Here is a 22692-nt window from a genome sequence, read left to right as displayed (position 1 = left end):
GATTATATCCTTGCCATCTGGCTCTAAGATCGCACATGCACTGGAGGGGCTTAAGAAAAAAACGATGGCCGACTGGAGAATTGAACGAGCGCAGGAGCTTTTCTTTGCATTTTCCAGCACCCTGGTCATGCCTACAGCATGCCACAAACCCCCACACCCCCACACCCCCCTGCAGTTCAGGGATCCTGGGATGAATTGATTGGGTTAGTGGAGATGATACATCTGTCAGATTGACTGTGATAAGAAAATACCTAGCTGCGATAAATCATTAAAATAGCACAAGAGGCTTGCTGGAATGGGACCCCCTGGAGAAGAACATGCAGTCTAGCCTTTATGAAGCTTTCACCTCGGCAGAAAATATATCAAACTGATGAAGCACAATGGTGATCTCGGAATCAGGTCTTTTCAAAATCATTTTTAACAAATCTCTGCAGATGCATAAACATGCAAATATGCATTCCCACTCCATTTCTGAGACAGTCATGACTGTACTCTTGTGAAACCCATGACCAACTACTGAACAGATCAAAGCTGACATATTTGGCCTTCACAGTTCATTGATTCCATGAACATCACTAATGAAGTCTTAATGAGTAATGGGCTTTGATATGAAAAACCAAAGAGACTTGGCTCATTTTGAGTGGCAATAATTGCTCTAGCCTTGTTTTTTTTTAGATTCTTTCATGAATTATTTGTACCTAGACATGAAGGTGTTGAGCTGGATCCGTCCGTGTTGAAGATTTACCATCGAAGGTTGGCCCGTTGAGATGGAAACGCAGACCTGCATAAAAGTAGTCTAGACACTAGAGGGCAGTAGATGTCTCGGTGCTGACACTTTCACAGGTGGCGGGTTAAACATGGTTGAGCATAGTGATGAATAATAAGACTTGGCTGAACTTGGCTGTCAAAAGCTGCCAAAGTTAATGCATGGTTGGTGGAAGACTACGTCATTATTATTTGATCAGTAATTATATGACCCATAAGTGTTTGTTTTATAATAGCCTACGAAGTATGCGGGATTCACTAGAAAATTAAGTAAATTAAATATATATTCATTCATTATTGGATTTGTCTTCAATCAATCAATCAACACTCACACCTGGCTTAAATTCATTCCTCTAATTTCCAGCAATGAATCTCATCTCTTGGAAAGTGTAGGGGTAAATGGGAAAACCACATAATCATCATAACATAATCATCCCTGGATGTTCCATAAATCATCATAGAATTAGATCGCATGATTTTCACTGTATGCCCTATCTGTAGGCTTTTATTAATTCATATCCACATACCAAAGACCCTGCTTAATCTCCATGGAAACCTTGTTGTATCTGATTATGGCTAACCTCACTGTTATATCAATCATTATCAGTCGTTTTTCTCAGATACAGTCGTGATGGACAGCTCTGCTGGATAAATTCCCTCATGCTTTATGTAGGAAATGGCCATTTCAACGAAGTAGAAATAAATACAACATGGAAACTGGCGAGCTAAACGCTGAATACTTTTTCGTTCACCAGTTGAGTTGTCGATTTCCCGTGAGTGCGGTGCCTATAAGACTCGGTTTGGAAATGAAGCTCCAAGTCTCTGTGTTCCTTCGCCGAAGTTGAAATGACGAGTGTAGCAGACCTCTCCCCCGGGCTGCCACAGTAGTTACATTAGCATCAGCTCAGAGGAAGAAATCTCCGTCGCAATTAGGCAGCCTCCTCCTCAAGCTGGATTTCAATCTCTGATGTCTTCATGGAATGATGACCAGAGAATGTAATTAGTTTTTGTGTGTATCTGCGCATGTTTATGCTAGTTTGTGTGTGTGTGTGTGTGTGTGTGTGTGGGCGAGTCCAGTTTGTTTATCTAGGTGTTGCCACATGCCATTTTGTGAATAGGCCTCAAATGACCATTTAAAATAGGACTACAAAATCACAGCAGTGTTGTGTTGGAGCTGACTAGCGGTTGGAAACTTCCTGGGGTAAATTAAATTGAGCATAACAAAGAGTGTTTAATTTCTTGAGACTGCATGTACATACACACATACACACATACACACACACACACACCCTTGTACACTTGTTTGTGGATATTTCCTCAGCATATTGGGGTCCGATATCTCCCTGATGGTATTCTTGAGTGATCACTGGAAGGGGTATGATACACACACACACACACACACACACACACACACACACACACACACACACACACATTCCTCAGGCAAAGAGTGCTGTGACAGAGCCGGCAATGACAATAAAACAGCCAAGGCCTTGTCACTCACCAGTTGTACTACACACTGCATTAAAAAGAGGCTTTTTCAGCCACAGGCCACAAATCTGTAAAAGTGTGAGCTCTCTTCATTCTCTCCCTCTCTCACACACACACACACACACACTCACACACACACACACACACACACACACACACACACACACACACACACACACACGGTCAGGATGATGGGAGATGAGGGGAAGAGAAAGTGGTGGCAGTGGTGGGAGGGGGAGTTGACTGCCAATACTAACAATGCCCTGTGGTGACACTCTGATACCAACCACACCACCAGCAGAGTTCACGCACACACAGGCCCCCATGCCCCCTCCACTCTGACCAGCTCCCGAGGCCCTACGCATGACTTGAGCTGAGTACAGCAAACCCTAGGGGTCTAATGGTGCTCATTTGCTGGGTAGGTACCATCAAATTTTTTCAGGCTGAAGTAGAATTGGATGTATTAGAGATGTTTTTATGAAGTGTGTCTCCAGGATTGGTATCCATCTATGCACAGGCAGGAAGCACGCTCTTATCTCTGTGCTCACACATGTCATAAATTCCAGCACTCACAACAGGCAAATTCTTGTCCACCGTTTAGGCAGGCTCCAGATACCCCACTGTTCAAGAGGACGACACTCGACAATCACAAACACACTGAGAGCTACAGGCCGACTCTCCTCCCCCGGTTCTGTCTAAAGCACTCAAGTCGAAATGTTTTCTCTCAAACTCTCTGGGCATCTCACCCTTAATAATGTGCTTCAACCCATCCAGTGTGGTTTGAAGAATGCCACTCCACTGAAACGACACTCTCGGTCATGTTGGCAACGCTGAAATTGTCAAAAACTGATACTCAGTTGTCTTTTCTCATCTTGCAGGAGCTCTCTGCGGCCTTTGACACAGTGACCCACTGTCTTCCTCTTGCGCCCACATCCTCTGAGCTGAGTATCTCAAGAACAGCTTCTTTTTTTTGCTCTTTAGTCAACTCTGAGGGCAAGAGGAGAGGTGCAAGCCACATACTGATTCCAGCTACAAAGGTAGCTCAAGGATAAAGATAAAGGTACCTCCTTTTCTCACCGCCTCATCGGGCTAAGTCACCTATTACATTTCAAGAAACTGAACCACCAAATTCGTCACTGTTCACGTCACGTCTGTTACACAGTCACGTAGGTTTTCCCTAGGCCCCGTCTGTCTGAGTAAACAACACGAATCCTCATCATTTCAAATCACGAAAGAAATCACACGAGACTCACACTGCTGCCTTTACTGGCATGTCACTTCATTGTCAACACAAACAGGCAAAGTTTATTTTATTGACAAAACACGAACCCCATGCAGAGCTGTCTGTTATATTCGCAGAGGGAGTGGGCGCAGTAGGAGGATTGAACACACACACACACACACACACACACCTCAACTAAGAATGAGCATGCATTCCTTCAGAATGCACATGAACTATTCTCACCTTTTTTTTCTCCAAGTTTACATTTAATCTTACAAAAATGCCTGAACACCCTGAACACCATCAACTTCATGAGCTCTATGACCACCTCTCTGTCTGACCTGATTTAAACCGCTGCGTCACTTATTTATCTTTTAGCACTTTTGTTATCTTGTTAGCACTTCTTGCTTTGGCTCCTGTGTTTGTAATACCCCTGCCGGCTGTAATCCTTTTAGTTTCCTACGGCTATCTGGCACACTCGCTGGGCAAAAACTGAAACTTTGTCTAAAAGTGTCTGCCAAATTCATAAATATAATTTAGAGTAAATGTAAGTCATGTTTATATTTGCACGGACGGAGAAGAATAAGGCGAACAAGAAATGAGAAACACATTATCTTGGCCATTGCTCCACATCACCAACGGACCTAATCACGTCATATTCACACTTTTTTTTTTTTTTTTTAAGATTTATTTATGGACTTTTTAGCCTTTATTTGGATAGGGCAGTGAAGCATTTTGGACAGGAAGTGAGTAAGAGTGAAGAGGTGGAGAGGATCGGATACGACAGCAGGCCGGAATCGAACCTGTGTCCCCGCGGGCATTGTAGCCCGTAAATGGGGGGCTTATTGGCTCGCGCCACAGTGCCCCCCATGTCATATTCACACTTGAGGGTTGTGTTTTGGCTTCAGTCTGTTTCATTAGGAAGGAAAGGCCAGGCTAAGGCCATGAATTTGCCACCCAAGATCCAGCAGAACCAGGGGGAATTGCATACATCAACATGAGCTGTCATCAGAAACCTGACCTCTCTCTCTGCTGCACTGGAATACAGCTGACTGACAGTGTTCATTGATTTCTAGAAACACAAAGAGAGTTTAGTGAGTTAAAGAATGAGAGAGAGGGAGATGGTCAGAGAAAAGATAAAGAAGAGAGAGAAAAGGCTTTTCCTATAGGGCAGATTACCATGTTCATGGAATTACGGGGTGAAAATGGCGATTTTTGTCATATTTGCTTGTCATTCTTTTTATGTACAGGCCTAAAGGCATGGAATTGCACTCTCCTTTAAAGCATCTGCCATTTGAGGTAGCTCAATCTGCTCAGCTTATTGGCATGCTCCAGAGCAAGACAAAGAGAGAGCAAGAGAGAGAGAGAAAGAGTGAGAAGGACAGAGAAAGAGAAAGAGGAGACTGAAAAGAGGGAGAGATTGGGGCTCTGATATGGCTGGAGAAAAAGTCGAGACACAAATCTGCCATTCACGGCACAGTTCTCCTCACCTCTCTCATTTCCCAGCCCTCCACAGCCGATAAGCACCTCTCCAAGAGAACCCGGCCCTAGAGACAGAAAGACTTGATTTAGTACGAATCTTTAATCATTCCGTCCACTCCCTCAAACCAAATTATTCATTCATCGGCCGTGTGTAGTCCAATCGATCACGTCAATGCTAACCAGCATTGATTTTAGTCCTCTAATAGCATCACAAAGCAGCACATGCAAAGATGCATCGGTTGTAACACAGTGTTTGCCACCAAATGTCAGCTTGTAATTAGATTCTGATCTGCCAGTGAATTCCACTCTCCACCCCCTACTACTTGCACAACAATACAATTAGTCTCGACTGCTCAGGTGAAAATGGACTCAAGCATGTGCTTCTGTCCATTGACAGTTAAAGTGGTGCAGTAACAAGTCCTGAGTCATCATTCCTATCTGAATTGCTAGTAAAAAATCTGTGTTAAAATGTGAGGATCATTGGGGGAGGGTGGGGGGAGCTGGACCGTTACCATGCATGCCGTACCCATGGGGATCCGGGTGCATGTCATTTCGGTCGCTTCCTTTTCCCAATCCCTCCTGTGTCTCTACACTGTCCTTTCTACGTAGTCCACAAGTCTAAAAATAAACTTTAAAAAAAATGTGATACAGTGATACCAGCCACTTCATGGTGTGTGAGCACAGGGGTCAGCTACGGACAACAGCCACCACAAGAGCTTATAAGAGTTGTACCAGCATCCTGCCTCATTATGCTGCAGAGTGTGAGGCTTAGTCAAAAAAGTAGGTGCTTCAGAAAAGATATGACTCAGTGTGAAAAAGAATAATCTGCCTCTTTTGGTGCTGTGATAGATAGCAGAAAAAATTGGACCCACACAGGAAATGAATTAAGAATCCCCTTTGAATGGAAACAAAAAAAAAGATGCTTCCAATAGCAGTATTTATCTCGCCTGGAGAAAATGAAAAACTATTACGTTCGTTCCAAAGCCAGGTTTGAAAAATTCAGTGGCGAAAACAATGACGAACATAATTATGCAGAAGTTATGCATCGCCCAAATCCCCTCATTTGAAACAAACCCTGTTGGAAATGAATAATAACTCTGCCGCAGCAGAGGCTTCCCCAGTGCCACGCTTTACGTGAAAATAAATCGAATAATCTCCGCAAAACCAAACATCCAAATAACTTTGCCTTTGATGTTGGTTTAGGAAGACGGATGGCTGTGTCGTTCATTAGATAAATAGGAGTTTCTTCTTTCACTCAGCACTTAATATCAAAAGGAATGGAATGCCTCTGAAATGGACTACCTGCATACATCCTCCTCTGCAATCAGGCTTGCAACGCGAAAAGTGAAAATTAGCTGGTGCAGACTCGCTGGCTCAGAGCAACACATCAAACATGGCTGTCACTTGATGGTAATTTCGCTACCACAGACTTGGAGACTCAGTCAGAAAAATGGTGCTTAATCAGGAAACAAGTCTTTCTTTTTTTTTTTTTTTTTACAGTGGTACACCTAGGGAGAGAGGAAGGTTTCACATGCAGATCCACCAACTTCTCTGATTAGACGAGAAAAGGTCTGAGATTAAGTATCCTCAAGCAAGCGTCTTCAGCATCTTAAAGCATCTTTTCGCACCGGGAGACAGACGTATCTTCGCAAATACGTGAAAGCATGACAAACATATCTTTGCAAAGCAATCACTCCTTGACCTTGCAGGCAGACACTAAAACGCTAAACAGACATCAGACACAAGATCACAGGACACATTCCTGCAAGTCTCAAAATGAAGCACATTGATTTTGGAAAACACTCTAAGAGACCTATTACCTATGATATGATGATACGAGACATATGAGTAATGATTCTGATCATTCTGATCATTACTGATCGTTTATACTTTCACCCTCTGCTGTACTGCACTCGCAAGTTCTAAAGCAAATCAGTGGTGTATGTCCAAGAAGATTTTTGACCTTGAGGTCATGACGTGTACAATATCATCAGGAGTATTGCTCATTGGCATCATTGTAGTATGAGGTTGAGCTCCCTTTAATGGAGGCTTTAATAGGGGGGACCCATGCCCCAGCAATAGCGATGGCATCCCATACCATACACAGGTCAGAGGTCATGAGAACCCAGGCACAAGTAAAGGGCAGCCTGGGACATTTCTCATTCCCCACTCCCCATCTCTACTCCAGTCTTACTGTTCCACTCCCGTCTGTCCTCCGCGGTCCTGGCAAAACAATAAACAGAGAAATTGAGGCTTCGAATTGTGAATGAACTGTGTTGCATGCAGTTACATGTAATGCCTAAAAGCATTTACCCCTGAGAGTATCTAATAGGAAACAGAATGAAACTAATTAAGGTTGGTTGCCATGCGTCTCACTCAGATTTTCTGGTTGAACTGTGACCGTGTCCGTGGCGTGGTGACGGTTGATGCAAGAAGGGGGCCGTCAGTGTCTCTGATGCCACCAGCTCACGACATTGCAGAGCAGACCCACCCCTATCAGCTTATACCCAGCCAAGAACGACAGATCAAAAACAGGGAGTTCTGACGTTACTCAGGTCCTTGGCTCTCTCAACCCAGCAGGCCAGACCAGGGACATGTGACTGGAGCCATCACATCCTCAATCGTTCAAGCAATTGATAGGGTGTAATCAGTTTTAAACATATAGAATTCTGTAATAATTCAATGTCAGATATCAGAGGTCTACACTGTTAAGACTGCATGTATGTCAAGAAGTGTGTATGTGTGTGCGTAAACAGATGAAGGCTTAGTGGGTGAGCGATTAGTGAACTGCCATGTTTGTTTTATGCACACATGAACTCACATGCACACATACACACACACACACACTCTCATGCACACAGACACATGGACAATTATGCAGAAAGATGCATAGTACGCTTAAGGGAGCCATCTTTGATTAGTCAGCGTTGTGTTTTCTCTGCTGATGAAGGCTACAGCAGACAATCTCCAAGAGGCGGGGGTACTGTTGTCATGGCTCAGCTCCAGAACATGGCGCAGTAAAGGGTGTGCTCGGATGAGATACGATTTTTTTTCCTCTCCCCTTCTGATGTTCCAAATCGGTCTAATACAGTCCTACCCTCTTTGGATATGAAGCTCTTGGCTCTGCCTTCAGATAGATGAGACAGCAGACATGAAATCTCCCCAATCGGACTTAATTTTCTGTTCGAACTGGAAAGACGTGGGTCGTGGCACATTGCATCACAAAACAGAACGCAGAAAATGTTGTGGATGTTAATATGACAGGAGAATCTTCCCATTAGAGATTAGAGTAAATTGCCCTTGTTATCTCAAGAATCCTATATTTCTACAGTCCCAATTATAAACCAATGGAGAGGTAATGTTACCCCTTTTCTGGGTGTGTAATTGGTGAGTGTAAGGTAGCTGTAAGCAATGATTTTTGGAACACCTCAGCTAACTGTCTCTGCATACTGAAATAGCTGCCGCTGGGAAAAAAACAGTCAGTGGGACTCTGCTGAGCTCTGTAATCAGCAAACAAATATTTCCACCTGGTCCTATTGTATTAGCCAATCACCAAACATCCCAGGAGACGGACATCCCTGCTGCCAATCGCTTATTGTTAAATAATTAGCAGGCTGGGCAGCATATTAAAAGGGAGGGTGGAGGACTCCTGTGGTGACAGCCCAAGGTTAGCTTGAGCCGCTAACATGCTTTAAGGACAGCTACTTTAAAGGTGAAGTCTGCACCCCTTCTTCCATACTCCTGAAACATTGTTGTTTGGCTGGAATTATGTATGGCTCGGACCAAACTACTTTGTTTGTTTTCCATTTACAGAGCCAGGACTGTGTACAAACAGAGGGACAGCTAGACGAGTATGCGCATACATAGAGGGACAGCTGGAGGAGCATGAGGAGCAATTGGCTAAATTTGACGAGAATGAATGGGACAAAAGTGTATGGGATAAGAATCGCTGAATCAACCTTACATCTACTTGAAGGAATCAGTCCCATTATAAGACATGGACACTGAGAGAGGAGGTTTTTATTTCATCTGGACTCTGTGGGAACTGGTCAGATAAGCTTTGTGGCAGAGTGAAGTAGAAATTCAATTAGCTGTAGTGTATCTCAGAAATCATCGGCTGCTGAAAAGAAAATCAATACTTTGGAAAGGCAATCAAATTAAAAAGACCAGATGCAGCTGTAATCGAAAGGCAATGAATGTGACAAATGTTTAGTTGAGTTCCATGTTGAAGGGTTTACCTTTCTTAATCAGATAATTAAGATTATATTATTATGATAACTATAATAATAATAAAATGAGTATTATTATGGTCATTATCTACATACATATGAAAACTTTCACATTGTTTTTCAGGTGAGGGACGTGGCCAGGCTTGACAGTGGTTTGGGGGATCGTTGCCAGAAAAAGTAAAGGATACAAAATAAAGCATTGAAATACATAATCATGAAGGGGGTTTACATCCACATAAAAATTCCAGTTGTTAGTTATATTCCACAAACAGCATCAGTTTACACACAAAATGTCTTAACATCAGAAACAGCCGTATGATGGGTATTATCTCAGTTGTATGAGCAGATGTTGTTTACTTGAAGTGTCTGAAAAACACCATAATTCACAGTCAGACCTTTCGAAAGACAAATAAATGAACAGTTGTTTTTCAAGTTTTTCAACACAGACCTAAATGATTCAGCACAGACTAATTACGCAACAGGTTGACAGCTCTGTGTGGCCCCTAGAATTGAAGTCATGTAACACAAATCGTCTGAGACTGCAGGTGATATCGGCCCCCTTTTTCCAAAACAACAATGTCCGCACCAGATGAAACAGACGTATTGCAATTTCACAGGCAATTCAACAGCGAAGTTGGTGACCCAAATCCGCAGCAAAATAAAACACACACACACACACACACACACACACACACACACACCCAACCAGCTACCTTGCTACCTTCCTCACACACACACACCCAACCAGCTACCTGGCTACCTACCTCACACACACACACACACACACACACACACACACACACAACCAGCTACCTTTCTTCCTTCCTCACACACACACACCCAACCAGCTACCTGACTACCTACCTTACACACAGGCATTTGTTGTCAGACACACATACACACAGTGTGGTTCCTGACTTGAGTGGGGTTTGAAAATGATGTCCTTTTTTTGTCATTTTACAATAATAGTGAAGCCGCTCCAGAATAGGCGAACATCTTTTATATACAGAAATAGACATGACAATAATAACAATAATAATCATCATCAATAACTATGGGGACTTTAATAGACTTATCAGAAGAGCACAGGAAAAAAAGATAAATACATGAATTGTGGTGATAAGTAAGAATACATTGGGTTGCTAATATATCATATTATTAATATAATGCAGCCCAATATGGTATTGTAAAAGTTTGATATATATATATAAGAGTGTATTTGTGCATCTCTATGTGCACAGGGGTCAGGGTGTATGTTAGTATGTGCGTGTGTGTACCTGTTCGTGCATGAATGTGCAGGAGTGGTGTTAGCTCACAGGCACAAAGGAAATAATAGGTTTAATGATTTGCAAAAAGCATTTCGACAGTTTTTTTTTTTTTTAAAAAGGCTGGCATTTTGTTCTGTAATTAATTGAGTCCATAATGATGCACTGAGTTTAACTCTAGTTTTCCAGTACATGAGTATGGTTTCCTTGGCGATAGCAAGGGTGACTCAAACTAATTTAGAGTAATGAGGTTGTGGGTCAAGAGTTGTTAGATCTCTAAGTAGGCAGAGCTTTGGGGATAGTGAGGTGGTGCAGGGCAGACCCAAGGATATGGTGTGGTGTGGTGTGGTGTGGTGTGGTGGGGTGTGTGGTGTGGTGTGGTGTGGTGTGGAGTGGTGTGGTGCAGGGCAGACCCAAGTATGGTGTGTGTGTGGTGTGGGGTGGTGTGGTGTGGTGTGGTGTGGTGTGGTGTGGTGGGTGTGTGGTGTGGCGTGGTGTGGTGTGGTGTGGTGTGGTGCAGGGCAGACCCAGGGATATGGTGTGGTGTGGTGTGGTGTGGTGTGGTGTGGTGTGGTGTGGTGTGGTGTGGTGTGATGTGGTGGTGCTTTCCCAGAATTGATTAACTGTGGTCAGTGCCATATGGCATGGATATAGGTGTCTGTAGTATTGAGTGGCATTTTATGTCTATTTTTATGTTTAGTAGAAATTGAAGTCTACCGATGCCATACCTCATGGGTCAATTCTTGAAAGCTGAGGAGAGTGTTGTTATGAAAATGTGTTAGAGATGGGAGATTCCTTTTTGTTCCCAGATTTTAGTTTTTGTTGGAGTTATATTTACCAGGAAGTCTGGATTTGACTAGATTGGGGTGTGTTAACAAGGTGTCTTTTGTATGTATCTTCCACCAAGCTGTCAGAGTTGTTGAGATGACCAGATTTCTATAACAGAGTGTTTTTTTGTATGGTTTTGCTCAGAAACGGTAGGTCTTAAATGTCATTGAGAAGGATGTCCTTATGTGTGGTCCACATTCCTTACCGAGGTGCTAAAGCATGCTGAGTGTGTTAATGTGTGTGTTTTGTGCTCCTGCAGCAGAGCTGAACCACCTCCTCACCAGTCTAGTGGGGGACGTTTTCATAGCAGCAGTACTGCTAACACCACAAGTCCTCTGTGTGGATTTCAGTTGGAGACAGAGGACACCAGCTAGCTAAGATCCATAATTCTGTATTGTGAAAAACAAGTCATGGAGACTGAATCGCTGAGAAGGAAAGAAAAACGCTTTCAGTCTGCCTCAGAGAGAGGCAGGGCCTCGGTTTGTTAGTCTCTGAGAGAGTGGAGAACAGACTTTGCCAGGTGGTAGTTGCAGACAGTCAGTGCACACAGACAGACACAACCTGTTTGTGAGCTCTCTTTCACACACACACACAGACACACAGACACACAGACACACACACACACAGCTGTGGAGCAAAACACTGCAGACAAAAACTGATGTTCCTCTTACTCATGCCCATCAATTATTCAAAGATATTATGAAAATGGTCTAGTGGGTTATCCACCAACTGGCCTCTCCATTAGATCAACTGTGCTGAGAGGAGAGACTGGAATGGATCACACCACGCCCACCTCTGCCAGACTATATCAGATGAGGTTTCACTGAGGATGTGGACTGGAAGCGCTCATCTGAGATGAGATTGGAGCCCCAGATTTTCTGCCTTGCCAATAAGAGTTAAGGGAGTTGGCTTTTAGCAATGTAGGGGCAGAGTCCTCTTAATGCTGATTAATTCTGGGCTATACCCAAAGAAAATCAGTCAAAGGCTGAACAGACCCCCATGAATGCAGTGAGATTTGTTAGAAGGAAATGCCAGGACTAGGCCAGACTACCTCAGAAGTAGCTGTCTTTAATGCCAACTATGCAAAGGTAATAATGCGTAAGTCATTTGTTTACAATGTATTTACATTCTGCATATATCTTATGCAATTGTATTGACACGTAATCTGGTTGTATTTTATTTGTTTATCTATTCTCATTTTTATTTAGCAAGGACAGTGCAAAGTTGATGACTTCACAGAGACCTCCCAAGAAAGTTGAATTTCAACTGTAATGATTCTTTATCTTTTATCAATGTCGATATCTTTTTTAGGAACACATTTATACAATGACATGGCAACAATGCTTATGCAAACGTGTCTCATTCTGTAAGATTCTCTCCACTACAAAACCTTTAGATTTGAGATTTGCAACACATAAAATGAAAATGAGGCCTCTAGGATTCCTGTCATTTTTTGTGTTGAGGTCTTAGTTATGGGGGTAAAGTGAACGAGTCGTCAACGAAAACAAATGTCCTGAGTTCCAGGGACTACTACTATCTGGGCCTAAAACTCTACCTTAGTAAAGCTGAGCCTTGGTCTATAAGCACCCATGAGCGAGGAGCAGACACGGCTGGCTGAGTGCAGACAGTGCTCAGAGACATGCACAGATTTCGGGTTCATCTCACCCTCTCCTCCACACTACTGCTCATCCCCACTCACACCAGCAGAAGAACTGGAGACTGCAGAAGAGACTAATGTCCGACTAATCTTCATGTGATCTAACAGGTGAATGAGCAAATAAGGATGGGAAGATACATGCTCACTTACCCCTTGCTAAGCTCACAGTCATTCAGAAGAAGTCCTACCTGAAAGCCAGAGCACATTGCAGAACACAGTGTACAGTATTATGTATGTTCATGTGTATTGCTGTGTGTATTCAAGTGATAATATAGTTTCACAGATTCGCTCAATAGCAGAATTTAAATCTGTAATGTGAAGTTCATACATTTTAGTTTCTCACATTATGTTTGGTGTTAATGCTACTCTTGATGTCATTAGACCAATTATTTTGAAAGTGCTTTTGTCTCTAAATGTTTACTATGTTCATGTCTTTTCTCTGTGATTTATCTGAGAAAAAAAGTAGGTCTATGTTAAAGATTTAAAGCTTGTGTGTCATTCACAAACACTGTTTATCCAGATGGTTTTGGAATTATTTTTAATGTATTATTATATATCATATATATTATGTATTTTTATATTATATATCAGTTTTTCACCCAAATGTGTGCTATTTTATAACTCTTCACTTATTTAAGAGTGATAATTAGGGATTACATTTTTCCATTTTGTTTTCTAATTGTAAATTGTAATGAACAGAAATCAATTAATTGGCTTTTTTGTTTATTTTGACCAAATGTTTACGGAATGTGCACCAGAAATGTGTGGGTTGAAGGCGGTAGGATCATGGATTGGATTTGAGAATAAAAATCCTTAATCAGCTGATGGGGTTTGATTGAGCTACGCGTGCGCTCTGGGCTGTCGTAGACACCGCGGATTGGTGTGCGAATGACTTGTGCTCATTGAAAATGAATTAGGAAACTGCTGTTTGAAACGAAAGTCGGCAGCCATCGAATCCGTCATGTTGGCTCAAACGGCAGTTTTCGCCTAGCCCAGAACACTGAGTACGAGCTATGTGCTGGAGCCATTATGGCGTTGTGCATGCCAGTTTCATAACCTTGAGAGGGAGGAGCTTGGCTTTTCTGGAAGCTGGAACAAGCATAGGAGTGACGGAGGAAAACTAGAGCAACGGTGAATCGGAGATACAGCAAGCCTTTGAGTTCCATTTCTTGCAGCGGAGAAAGGCACCCCACCTGAACCACACGAAGAAGACCAAAATGAGCGCCTTTACCTAGGGCGTAATGTGGCGTCTCCTTTCATTTATCAAGAGCGTTAATGGGACATCAAACCTTTGTAATGTCCTCATTACAGTAATCACGTTTGCCAGTGAAAACAAATAGATTTTGCTTGTTAGCTAACCAGCTAACTGAATGTCGGTATAACCAGCCAGTTATAGCGGTTGCAGGATTTAGCAACCCTTAGGTAAGGTACGCATAGGCTACAATAACATCGGATGAGCGTTCGACGCGTAAACTAGTCGTTAATTACGTTTGAATATCACAGTTTGTAGGGCTCAGAGCGAAGGATTAGGGAGCCGGGAAACAAGGAGAAGGTGGGGCCGAAGAGTCTCAAACGGACTAAGCGCTTGCTGGCTGCCTTGGTCCTCATCTGAAGCATTCACGGACGGTTTGGGAAAAATATTCCGCCCATTGGAATTTTGGAAGATATCGGAGCGATTGTTCGGAGATACCTTCGTTGCCCACGGGAAGATCAGAAGTGGCTTCATCAGACAATTTTTATTGTGATCGGTGTCTTGCTCTGATACAACCAACCGTTGTGTTCAGATTTGGGGGAATATTTTCCCCAGTCTGGTTGGACCATGGCCGACGACGACGTTCTCTTTGAAGATGTGTACGAGCTGTGCGAGGTCATTGGAAAGTAAGTGTCACGTTGCTTAATTGTTACAATATTGCTTCTGTGGGGTTATGGTGTGTAGGCTGTAACTATTAATTAATCCTATATGTGTCGCTCCGGTGTGGGTAGATCTATGTCGGTGTCTCTAGTCTAAGCGACTGGGTAGATGTCAGTTTGTCATGGTGTGTCTCGGTTGATAACTCAGCCTTGCATGAAAAATGCCCTCAGTGGTGCAGTGACTGAGTCTCTATTGAGAGACAGAAAACTATTGATTTGGCGCTCTTCAACCAAGAATCTATTCTCGTCACTAATCTGGACAGCCAAACCCAGCTCTATGATGCTGGGCGGACATGTGGCAGTTTAAAGGTTGTGCAGACTTCTATAACCACATCTGGCAATTTATACATTTACTTTGTCTTTTGCTATTTGATTTAGTCATTAAAGCACATTTTACGAGGGAAGGCTCAGATTAAACGAGGGCCTCTGTTAATTTTCACTCAGAAATAATGGGTCTAGCCTATAGGCTGCAATGTTGTTTCAGAGACCGGCTTCTACATGTAGCCTAGCACAAATAGCCTAACGATGATGTTGAGACCATTTATAGTGGAGTCATCGTTGAAACTCGAATGCCCTGTGAGACTTTGGGGAAGATTACTGTGACACTGATGGGTATTAACCTCTGTCATGGCTCCCATTTCGCCTCATACTCATTCAGTTCGACAGGGATGAATTCAGCCCTGCAGGAGATGCTGTTCTTTCAGTGATACTTCTGATATGCCGCTATTTGTCAGTGAACTCTCTCTTGATCATCTGTATGTTTCTTTGGGTGATATTAAGGAACATAAATCATTTTGAGAGAGGTAGTTTCTATTGTGGACCTCCAGTGGTTTTTCACTGTCGCTTTTAAATAATATAAAATGACCCGTCGTGTTTTAAGGCACACTGTCCGAGTTTTGGTCACTAAAAGCATATTTTCGTTGTAAATAAACACATTGGTGTTTTAAACGCTCTCTGCCAGTTCTGTGACACTTTGATGGCAGCCTTGTGACAGAGGGGTGTGTTCAGTCTTGTCTCTGCAAGTCAAAAGGCTTCCAGAAATCCCAGGGAAACAAAACCAGTTTCCCACTAATGGTCCGCATGTCATAGCTGCTGTTAAAACCTGCGTGGGAAACAGCCAAATGCACCTGTGTGCAAAGATAAATACTTGCACCGTAACAAACAACTGCATGTGGCCTTTTGCACACTCACTCACAGTAGCGTAACAGTATGTTGTAGTCCACTCTCTGTCTCTGCTGTGCCCCCTGACTTGGGACTGTCAGAATACAAGGGTAGATCACAGGGAGCTTGTTTTTAGCCAAGTTCCGCTTTTAATTTGGTCAGAGATTAGCAGGGCAGCCCTGCATGAAAACAAAAGCAAAACAAATGAAATGGGACTAATCCTTATTTAGAATATTTTATGGAAATATACCCCTCACATGCGTGTAGATTATGGAGGACTAAATTTAGAGCAGCTTTGCTTGGGGACCACAGGGGAAAGGGGAGGGTGGTATGGGGGTGGGGGGTGAGTGTAGAGGAGAGGAAGGGAGAGGGAGAGCATCTTTTTTGACTAGTGGCTCTGTATGTTTTAATCAGCATGGACCGGGGTCTCGGCGGATTGGCGCAGGATTTAATCTGGCCTTTGGAGAACAGAAGCCTGACTGACACACACACACATGCACACGCACACGCACACATACACATGCACGCACACACACACACATACACGCACACACACACATACACACACGCGCACACTGCTGACACAAATCCTGTTTGTCTGCGTGTGGCATGGCCCCCATCTGAATCAGTGATCCTCGCTCTAGTGCAGCATCCACCCTAAGGCATCTTAGCTGGTGTGAGGAGGAGGAGTGGAGAAAGAGGGAGAGGGAGAAAGAGGGAGAGAGAGAGGGAGGAGGAGGAGGAGCTAGGGGAGCACTAGGAGGAGGAAAGGCTCCATTAAGCTCTTCAATGCAGGGAGCCACACTCTTCCTCCAGGCAGTACTCTCTCTTAAACTGAGGCTCTGTTAAGGACGGGGACATTGGTGTGTGTGTGTGTGTGTGTGTGTGTGTGTGTGTGTGTGTGTGCACGTGTACGTGTGTGTGCACGCGCATGCTCACCGCCAACTGCTACGGGGCAGGGGGTATGAGGGATTATCCCAGTTTTGGCGTGACGGGCAGATTTGTGCCTCGCCTCTCGTCTCTCTGTTTGGGAACTTCTCCCCAGTCCAGCTTCCCCACAGCCCTGCAGACTGGCTGTCTCTCACAGCAGCTAGCTCACACACACACACACACACACACCCACACACCCCTCACATACACACTCAGGCACCCTCAAGTCATTGGACTCCCTGGGTTGCTTTTCAGGATTCAAGTTTTTCCCCCATCTATTTTTCCCAAAAGGAATAATTGAAATGTGTAATTTATGTGTGGAAGGAAGCCAGCTAGTCAGTCATAATTGTTTGTTATCATAGTCTGCCAGTGACTTGTCAGTGGGCACTTGTTAGGGCTTACGTTTATTTAAACGGCATCAGTCATGTTGCTTGGAGATGGCGTGTGATTAAGTCCTTGCGGCAGCATGGAGTGACAATTGGAGATGGACACAATGAAGTCAGTTTGAGGCAGAATCAGGGTAAAACCCCAAGTGTGCTGCAATGGGGTTGAAGGAAAAGCAATTAGTCGATACCTAAGGGAGAAATGTCATCTGGTAAATGCGTAGATTCGCTGCACACCAGAACATTTGTGTTCGTAGCATAGATCTCTTCTGAGACGTGTGTGTGTGTGTGTGTGTGTGTGTGTATGTATGTATGTATGTAGTATGTGTGTGCATGTGCATGTCGTGTGTGTGTGTGTGTGTATGCACAGAGGGACAGATGTTTTAAATGACCAGGACATGGATGTGTACTGTAATTTGTGTGTCACTGGGAGGACTTACTGCCAATGACAGATGGCATCTCTGCAGAGATGGATTTCTTTTTTTGTGGTGTATGCATGTGTTTTTGGCTACACATTGTAAAACTTTGGGTGTGATGGGGTCTTGCATGTCCACAGCCCTGTGGTCTGTAATTCCAAGCTGTTTTGTTGCAGTAATTCAGCAGTAACCCTTCAGTGATGGGATTATGATCATGCTGTTCTGGCCAAACCATTATCTAGCATAGGCTCATAAGTCTGAAGGCTTGCCAAGCATCAGATTTTTTTGGTCATGTCTTTTCGGTATTGCTGATCAATTTCAGTATTGGCAGTTGGTCATTGCAAAACAAATGAAATATAGATAACACTTAGACTAGAAGACACTGGACCAGATAAGAGTAGGGTTGGGTACCGAGAACCGGTACCAATATGGAACCGGTTCCAATACAACCGGTACCTACCCGGACCGAAATGCAACGCAGATTTCGGTGCTTCATTTCGGTGCCTGAGCCAATTGAAAACGGTTGCTAGGCAGATTCCGCGGGGCACATGTAAAACTGCCCCAGCTCCCAATGTAAACTTTGTCCTGTGTCTCTCACGCTCATTGGTGTTTTCATAGCAACAGTCTTATGACAGTGAAGAGCATGCAGCATTTCACAGAGCAAGCACAAACAGAACTAGCCATCAACCTTTTAACAGAGAAAATACCGAAAGGTAAACGGTCAAAAGTGTGGCTGTATTTCGCACCAAAATATTTAAACATCGCGACGTGCAGCAAATGCAACAAAACAATTGCGTGAAAAGAGTGGAGAGAAGGCAAAGAGTCAACGGCAGTTCAGCAACCGAAGACAGCTATACTTAACCTACGGTAGTCTCTTAAAGGGGCAGTACACATTTTCTCGTACTCAGTGTGTTCAAGTAACAAGATTAACTATAAACAAGCTAGAAAAGATAGGTATAAACAAATCATAAAATGGTGAAATTTCATGAAATAAATGCAAACAAAATACTACATTTTTGACTCCAAAGGCAAATATGCTCATATTTTTGCAAAAGAAGTTTGAAGCTGTTTTTTGTATTTATTTATATTTATTTAAGTATACTATAAACTGTTGTTTACAGTTAATATAATGTTCATAGTTTGAAGTTAAAAAGTTTGAAGCCAAGTGTTTTGTATGTATTTATATTTATAATATACTTTAAACAGTTAATATATTGTTCAATTTGAAGAAAAAAAATTGAATTGAACAAAAGAATTGCTGAAGTATTGAAGCTGTAGTGTGTGTACAGAGTGTGTGTGTGTGTTTTGTATTTATTTAAGTATAGTCTAAACTTTTGTTAACAGTTCATATATTATTTAAGTTTTAAGTTAAAAGGTGTTTTGTATTTATTTATATATATAATCTACTTTAAACAGTTCATATATTTGGCAATAAAGCCTTTCTTAAATGTCGTCAATCGTAAACATTTTTTTATTTTTTTATAAAAGTATCGGTTCCGGCACCGTTTAGGCACCGGTATCGTTTTAAAAGTATCGGTTATGTACCGGTATCGGATAAAAACCAAACGATACCCATCCCTAGATAAGAGTAGGAGGAGTATTGTTAAGGTTGTAATAAAGAATTTGCCAACAAGAGTAGTACACAGATAGGAGGGGGGGGGGGGGGGGGGGGGGGGGGGGGGGGGGGGGGGGGAGGAGGAGGAGGAGGAGGAGGAAACACAGCACGTGTAAAAATGGGCATTTCTGTGCACAGCTATGGTTTCATATTTCAAAGAGGCCCTCTCAGTTGGTTGAGTACTTTATTTCCCATATTTCAGCACCCTTCATACATTGTTAGATGATGGAAAAAAAATATGCTCAGATAGTACGTCATACTCATTAAAGTGTTAACCTTCGTCAATGTAGCAAGTGGTGTTTAAATGCAATAATTAGTAAGCAGTACCAGCTGACAAGCAGTATCTGTATCAGCAAATAGTTTTGTTCGTAGCAACTGGCCCAATGTATGGGTCAGACATTTTCATTATGCATGAAATACCCATCATTGAGAAAAAAACAAAAAAAAAACAGATGAATGTCTTTATTTTGTTTTGTAACCAAGTGTCAAGCCAGTGCTGAGATGGAACAAAGTGACCTGTGCAAGGCCATGAGAAAACACACGTCACACTTATTAGGACAAAAATGTGTGGAAAAATCTGTTGACCTCCACGTTTTACGGCCGTCTTTTGTTGGGCAGGAAGAATGATGGCATCTAATTGACATGGCTGCCGCCTCAGGTCTCTCCCTGCTGTGGCCCTTTTATCTGCACTCCTGGCTCCCATTGGGGAGAACCAGTGCCTGCCCACTGACCTCTATTTATGTGGGGGTTTGTTTTGTGTGTCTCCCCTGAGAAATTTGTGATGAATAAGAAAGAGTCAGTGGCATCCATATTGTGATGTGTCCCCTCAGGCTCTCACAAGGAGGCGTGCAGCTAACTGCTGTTAGCTTGCTGTTAGCTTGCACCAGTGGTGACCTGCAGGTGTTTGGGTAATTGTGTGTGAGTGTGTGTGCATCAGTTTATATGAGTGTGTGTGTGTGTATCTATCTATCAGTTTATGAGTGTGTGTGTGTGTGTGTGTGTGTGTGTGTATTTTGCACATGCACACCATGCTGTTTTTATCAAATTCCTTCTTTTTTTCCTTCTTAAAACGTGATGAGGGTAATGAGGTCAGTGGAAGTCTGTGTCAGTTGCACTCTTATGATTGAGCCTGGGAGACAGTGACCCACATGAGTGGAGAAGCCGCTGCTGTCTGCCGCAACGCCAGCTCCTCCCCTCCCCTCCTCTTCTCCTCTCCTCTCCTCTCCTCTCCTCTCCTCACTACACTACAACCCCCAGCCACGGGTAGAAGGTGGGAAGTGACGAGACACACTGAGCTTGACAGGGCTGTGACTCCTAGTGCCACGTGTTGGTGCCCTGGGCTTTTTCTAATTGACAGATGCCACGACATTCACCTCGGGCGCCATGTTGTTCATGTGCAGTATCTATTCCATTGTATTTCAGTTGTGCTCCTCTCCACCCCAAAAAAAGGAAAAAAAGAAACACCACAGTGTGAGCTGTCGTAAGTGGATGTAAGGTCTTGTTGCTCTTATGGAGAACTTAGAGACTGTGTGACGAGGCTTATTGTATGCCTGGAGATGTTCTTTTGTTTAAGTTTCATTTTTAATGTGCAGCCAGAAGGTAGACTGAAACCGAAACAAAAAAAAAAGGTTTTCAAAATCACATGATGAAATTTCAAGAAAACCATCCTTGAGTCTGTATTTTGTAATTTAATTCATAAGAATGTGAGAATTTCATCATTATGTCGGGATCTATTACAGCTAGGTTTTTTTTATGTTTTTATAACACCAGACTATATTTTTTTCTGACAGTGACTGAATAGAATGAACACCAATGGGGCCTCTTAAGTCTGTGTTCCCCTAGTCTACCCTAGTAGAAGAAAGGAGAATCTGCCACAAATTAGCACTGAGGTTAATCCTTCCCCAGCCGTCAAGGCCACAAGACTGGTGCTTACACCTGGATTCCATGGTGCAGGATGAGTCATAGCCTCCCCCTGGATACTCCAGTCCTTTGCAGGTGAACCCCGACAGAAAGAGCACCCATTTACAGCTGGGTTGACTGAGACAATGCAGATAAAGTGCCTTTTCCAAGGACACTACACACTTATCAAGTGAACACGCTGCCATTTTGGACTGGTGACATATTGATAGCCAACCTGACCCATTAGACCACTGATTCACGTGCTCTGCAAACAACAGAATACACGAACATCCCACTTACCTAACCTGCCTGAGTTGTGAAAAGGGCGGGCCAGGCCTTGAGAAATACCCGTGCCTTGAGAGATACCCAAGTGTGCGTGCCGCTTTGGTCTTACCCCAGGCGGTGCGTAACCAGCTGAGGCTTTGCGGAGGTGAAAAAACGTGCTGAAATGGTACTTTTTGTTCCACACAATTACACAAAGATGACAGCATAGGATCCTCACGCAGCACTGATCAAATATTTATTCATCTCATCTCCGTGATGAAACAGCCTGGCCTGCCCTGGTGAGCTCTCTCTCTCTCTCTCTCTCTCACTCTTTCTCCCTCTCCCTCTCCCTCTCCCTCTCTCTCTCTCTCTTTCTCTCTCCGAACACTGCCGCAAATGTTCCAGTCATATTTAACCACATGCAGATCTCTGGCTGGAGATGGATAATAACAATCCTGAAACATGGGAAAAAAAGACTTCAATTTCCAGTTGTGTAGTGGAAACAAATCTTTAAAATCTGAGTGAGGCTACCCAATCCTACAAGCGAAGCATAGACATGTAGACAGAACACCATATAGAAGCCATATGCAGATCTTTGAAATAGAAAATGCATGGTGTCAGGGATGCTTCATGTCAAGAGAGTAAGAGAGTAATACCCACGGAATGCTCCAGAGAATTCAGTATGTACTTGATATTTAGTATACGAATACATGACTGAAACTGAACACAAATGGGAAACGTGTTTTCTGTGAAAAGTGAAACATTGTAGCATAATATTGCGGGCGTTTCCCTCATAATGCGTGCTACGACTTCCCGCTCTTATGTCGCCAGGACCGAGGAAAGGAAGTGAACCTTTTGGTTCTTTTCGTTTAGCCCGCATCTCCTCTTAGCCCCTCTTTTTTTTCCCTGAGAGAAAGAGACAATTGGACCCCGTTGGCCGGTATCTCAGTTTAAGCACGGATGGCGAGCGCCTGTGTGTGGGCGACGGCCCTTTTCAGGTCACCAACCCCTCTGCTTCGTTGGCGACACAGGCAGACGCCGGTTGATTGCTTTTGTGGCATGATCAGAATGCTAAAGCGGCTCCTTTTGACCGTAAAGACCGCCTCACACAGCTTTTGGCAATTATTCTGCTTTTCTGAAGTGACGGATGCGATAATATCGTAATTTAAAGAGG

The 22692-nt window shown here is 43.3% G+C and overlaps 1 protein-coding gene and 1 long non-coding RNA gene across 19 annotated transcripts in view; both read left to right on the top strand.

Annotated features, from left to right (window-relative positions):
* Positions 1 to 13852: 13852 nt before the first annotated feature.
* caska (calcium/calmodulin-dependent serine protein kinase a) overlaps positions 13853 to 22692 on the top strand; it is a 191640-nt gene continuing 182800 nt past the window's right edge. For 3 of the 18 annotated variants that reach the window (XM_031587083.2, XM_031587044.2, XM_031587051.2), the window contains exon 1: positions 13856 to 14817. In XM_031587083.2, coding sequence (XP_031442943.1) covers positions 14759 to 14817 — 59 coding nt within the window. In that variant the 5' untranslated portion in view covers positions 13856 to 14758. Of the gene's footprint in view, positions 14818 to 22692 lie in introns of all 18 variants that reach the window. The other 15 variants (XM_031587128.2, XM_031587059.2, XM_031587079.2 and 12 more) reach the window with 8 other exon arrangements.
* LOC122133738 lies at positions 17636 to 19411 on the top strand. Its single transcript, XR_006152956.1, has 2 exons — positions 17636 to 18142; positions 19336 to 19411. It is a non-coding gene; the product is annotated as an uncharacterized LOC122133738 (long non-coding RNA).

Source organism: Clupea harengus, chromosome 2 (genome assembly GCF_900700415.2).
Source record: "Clupea harengus chromosome 2, Ch_v2.0.2, whole genome shotgun sequence".
NCBI classification, from domain to species: Eukaryota; Metazoa; Chordata; class Actinopteri; order Clupeiformes; family Clupeidae; genus Clupea; species Clupea harengus.
The sequence above is the reverse complement of the archived record's forward strand: the minus strand, read 5'-3'. Positions and strand labels throughout refer to the sequence as shown.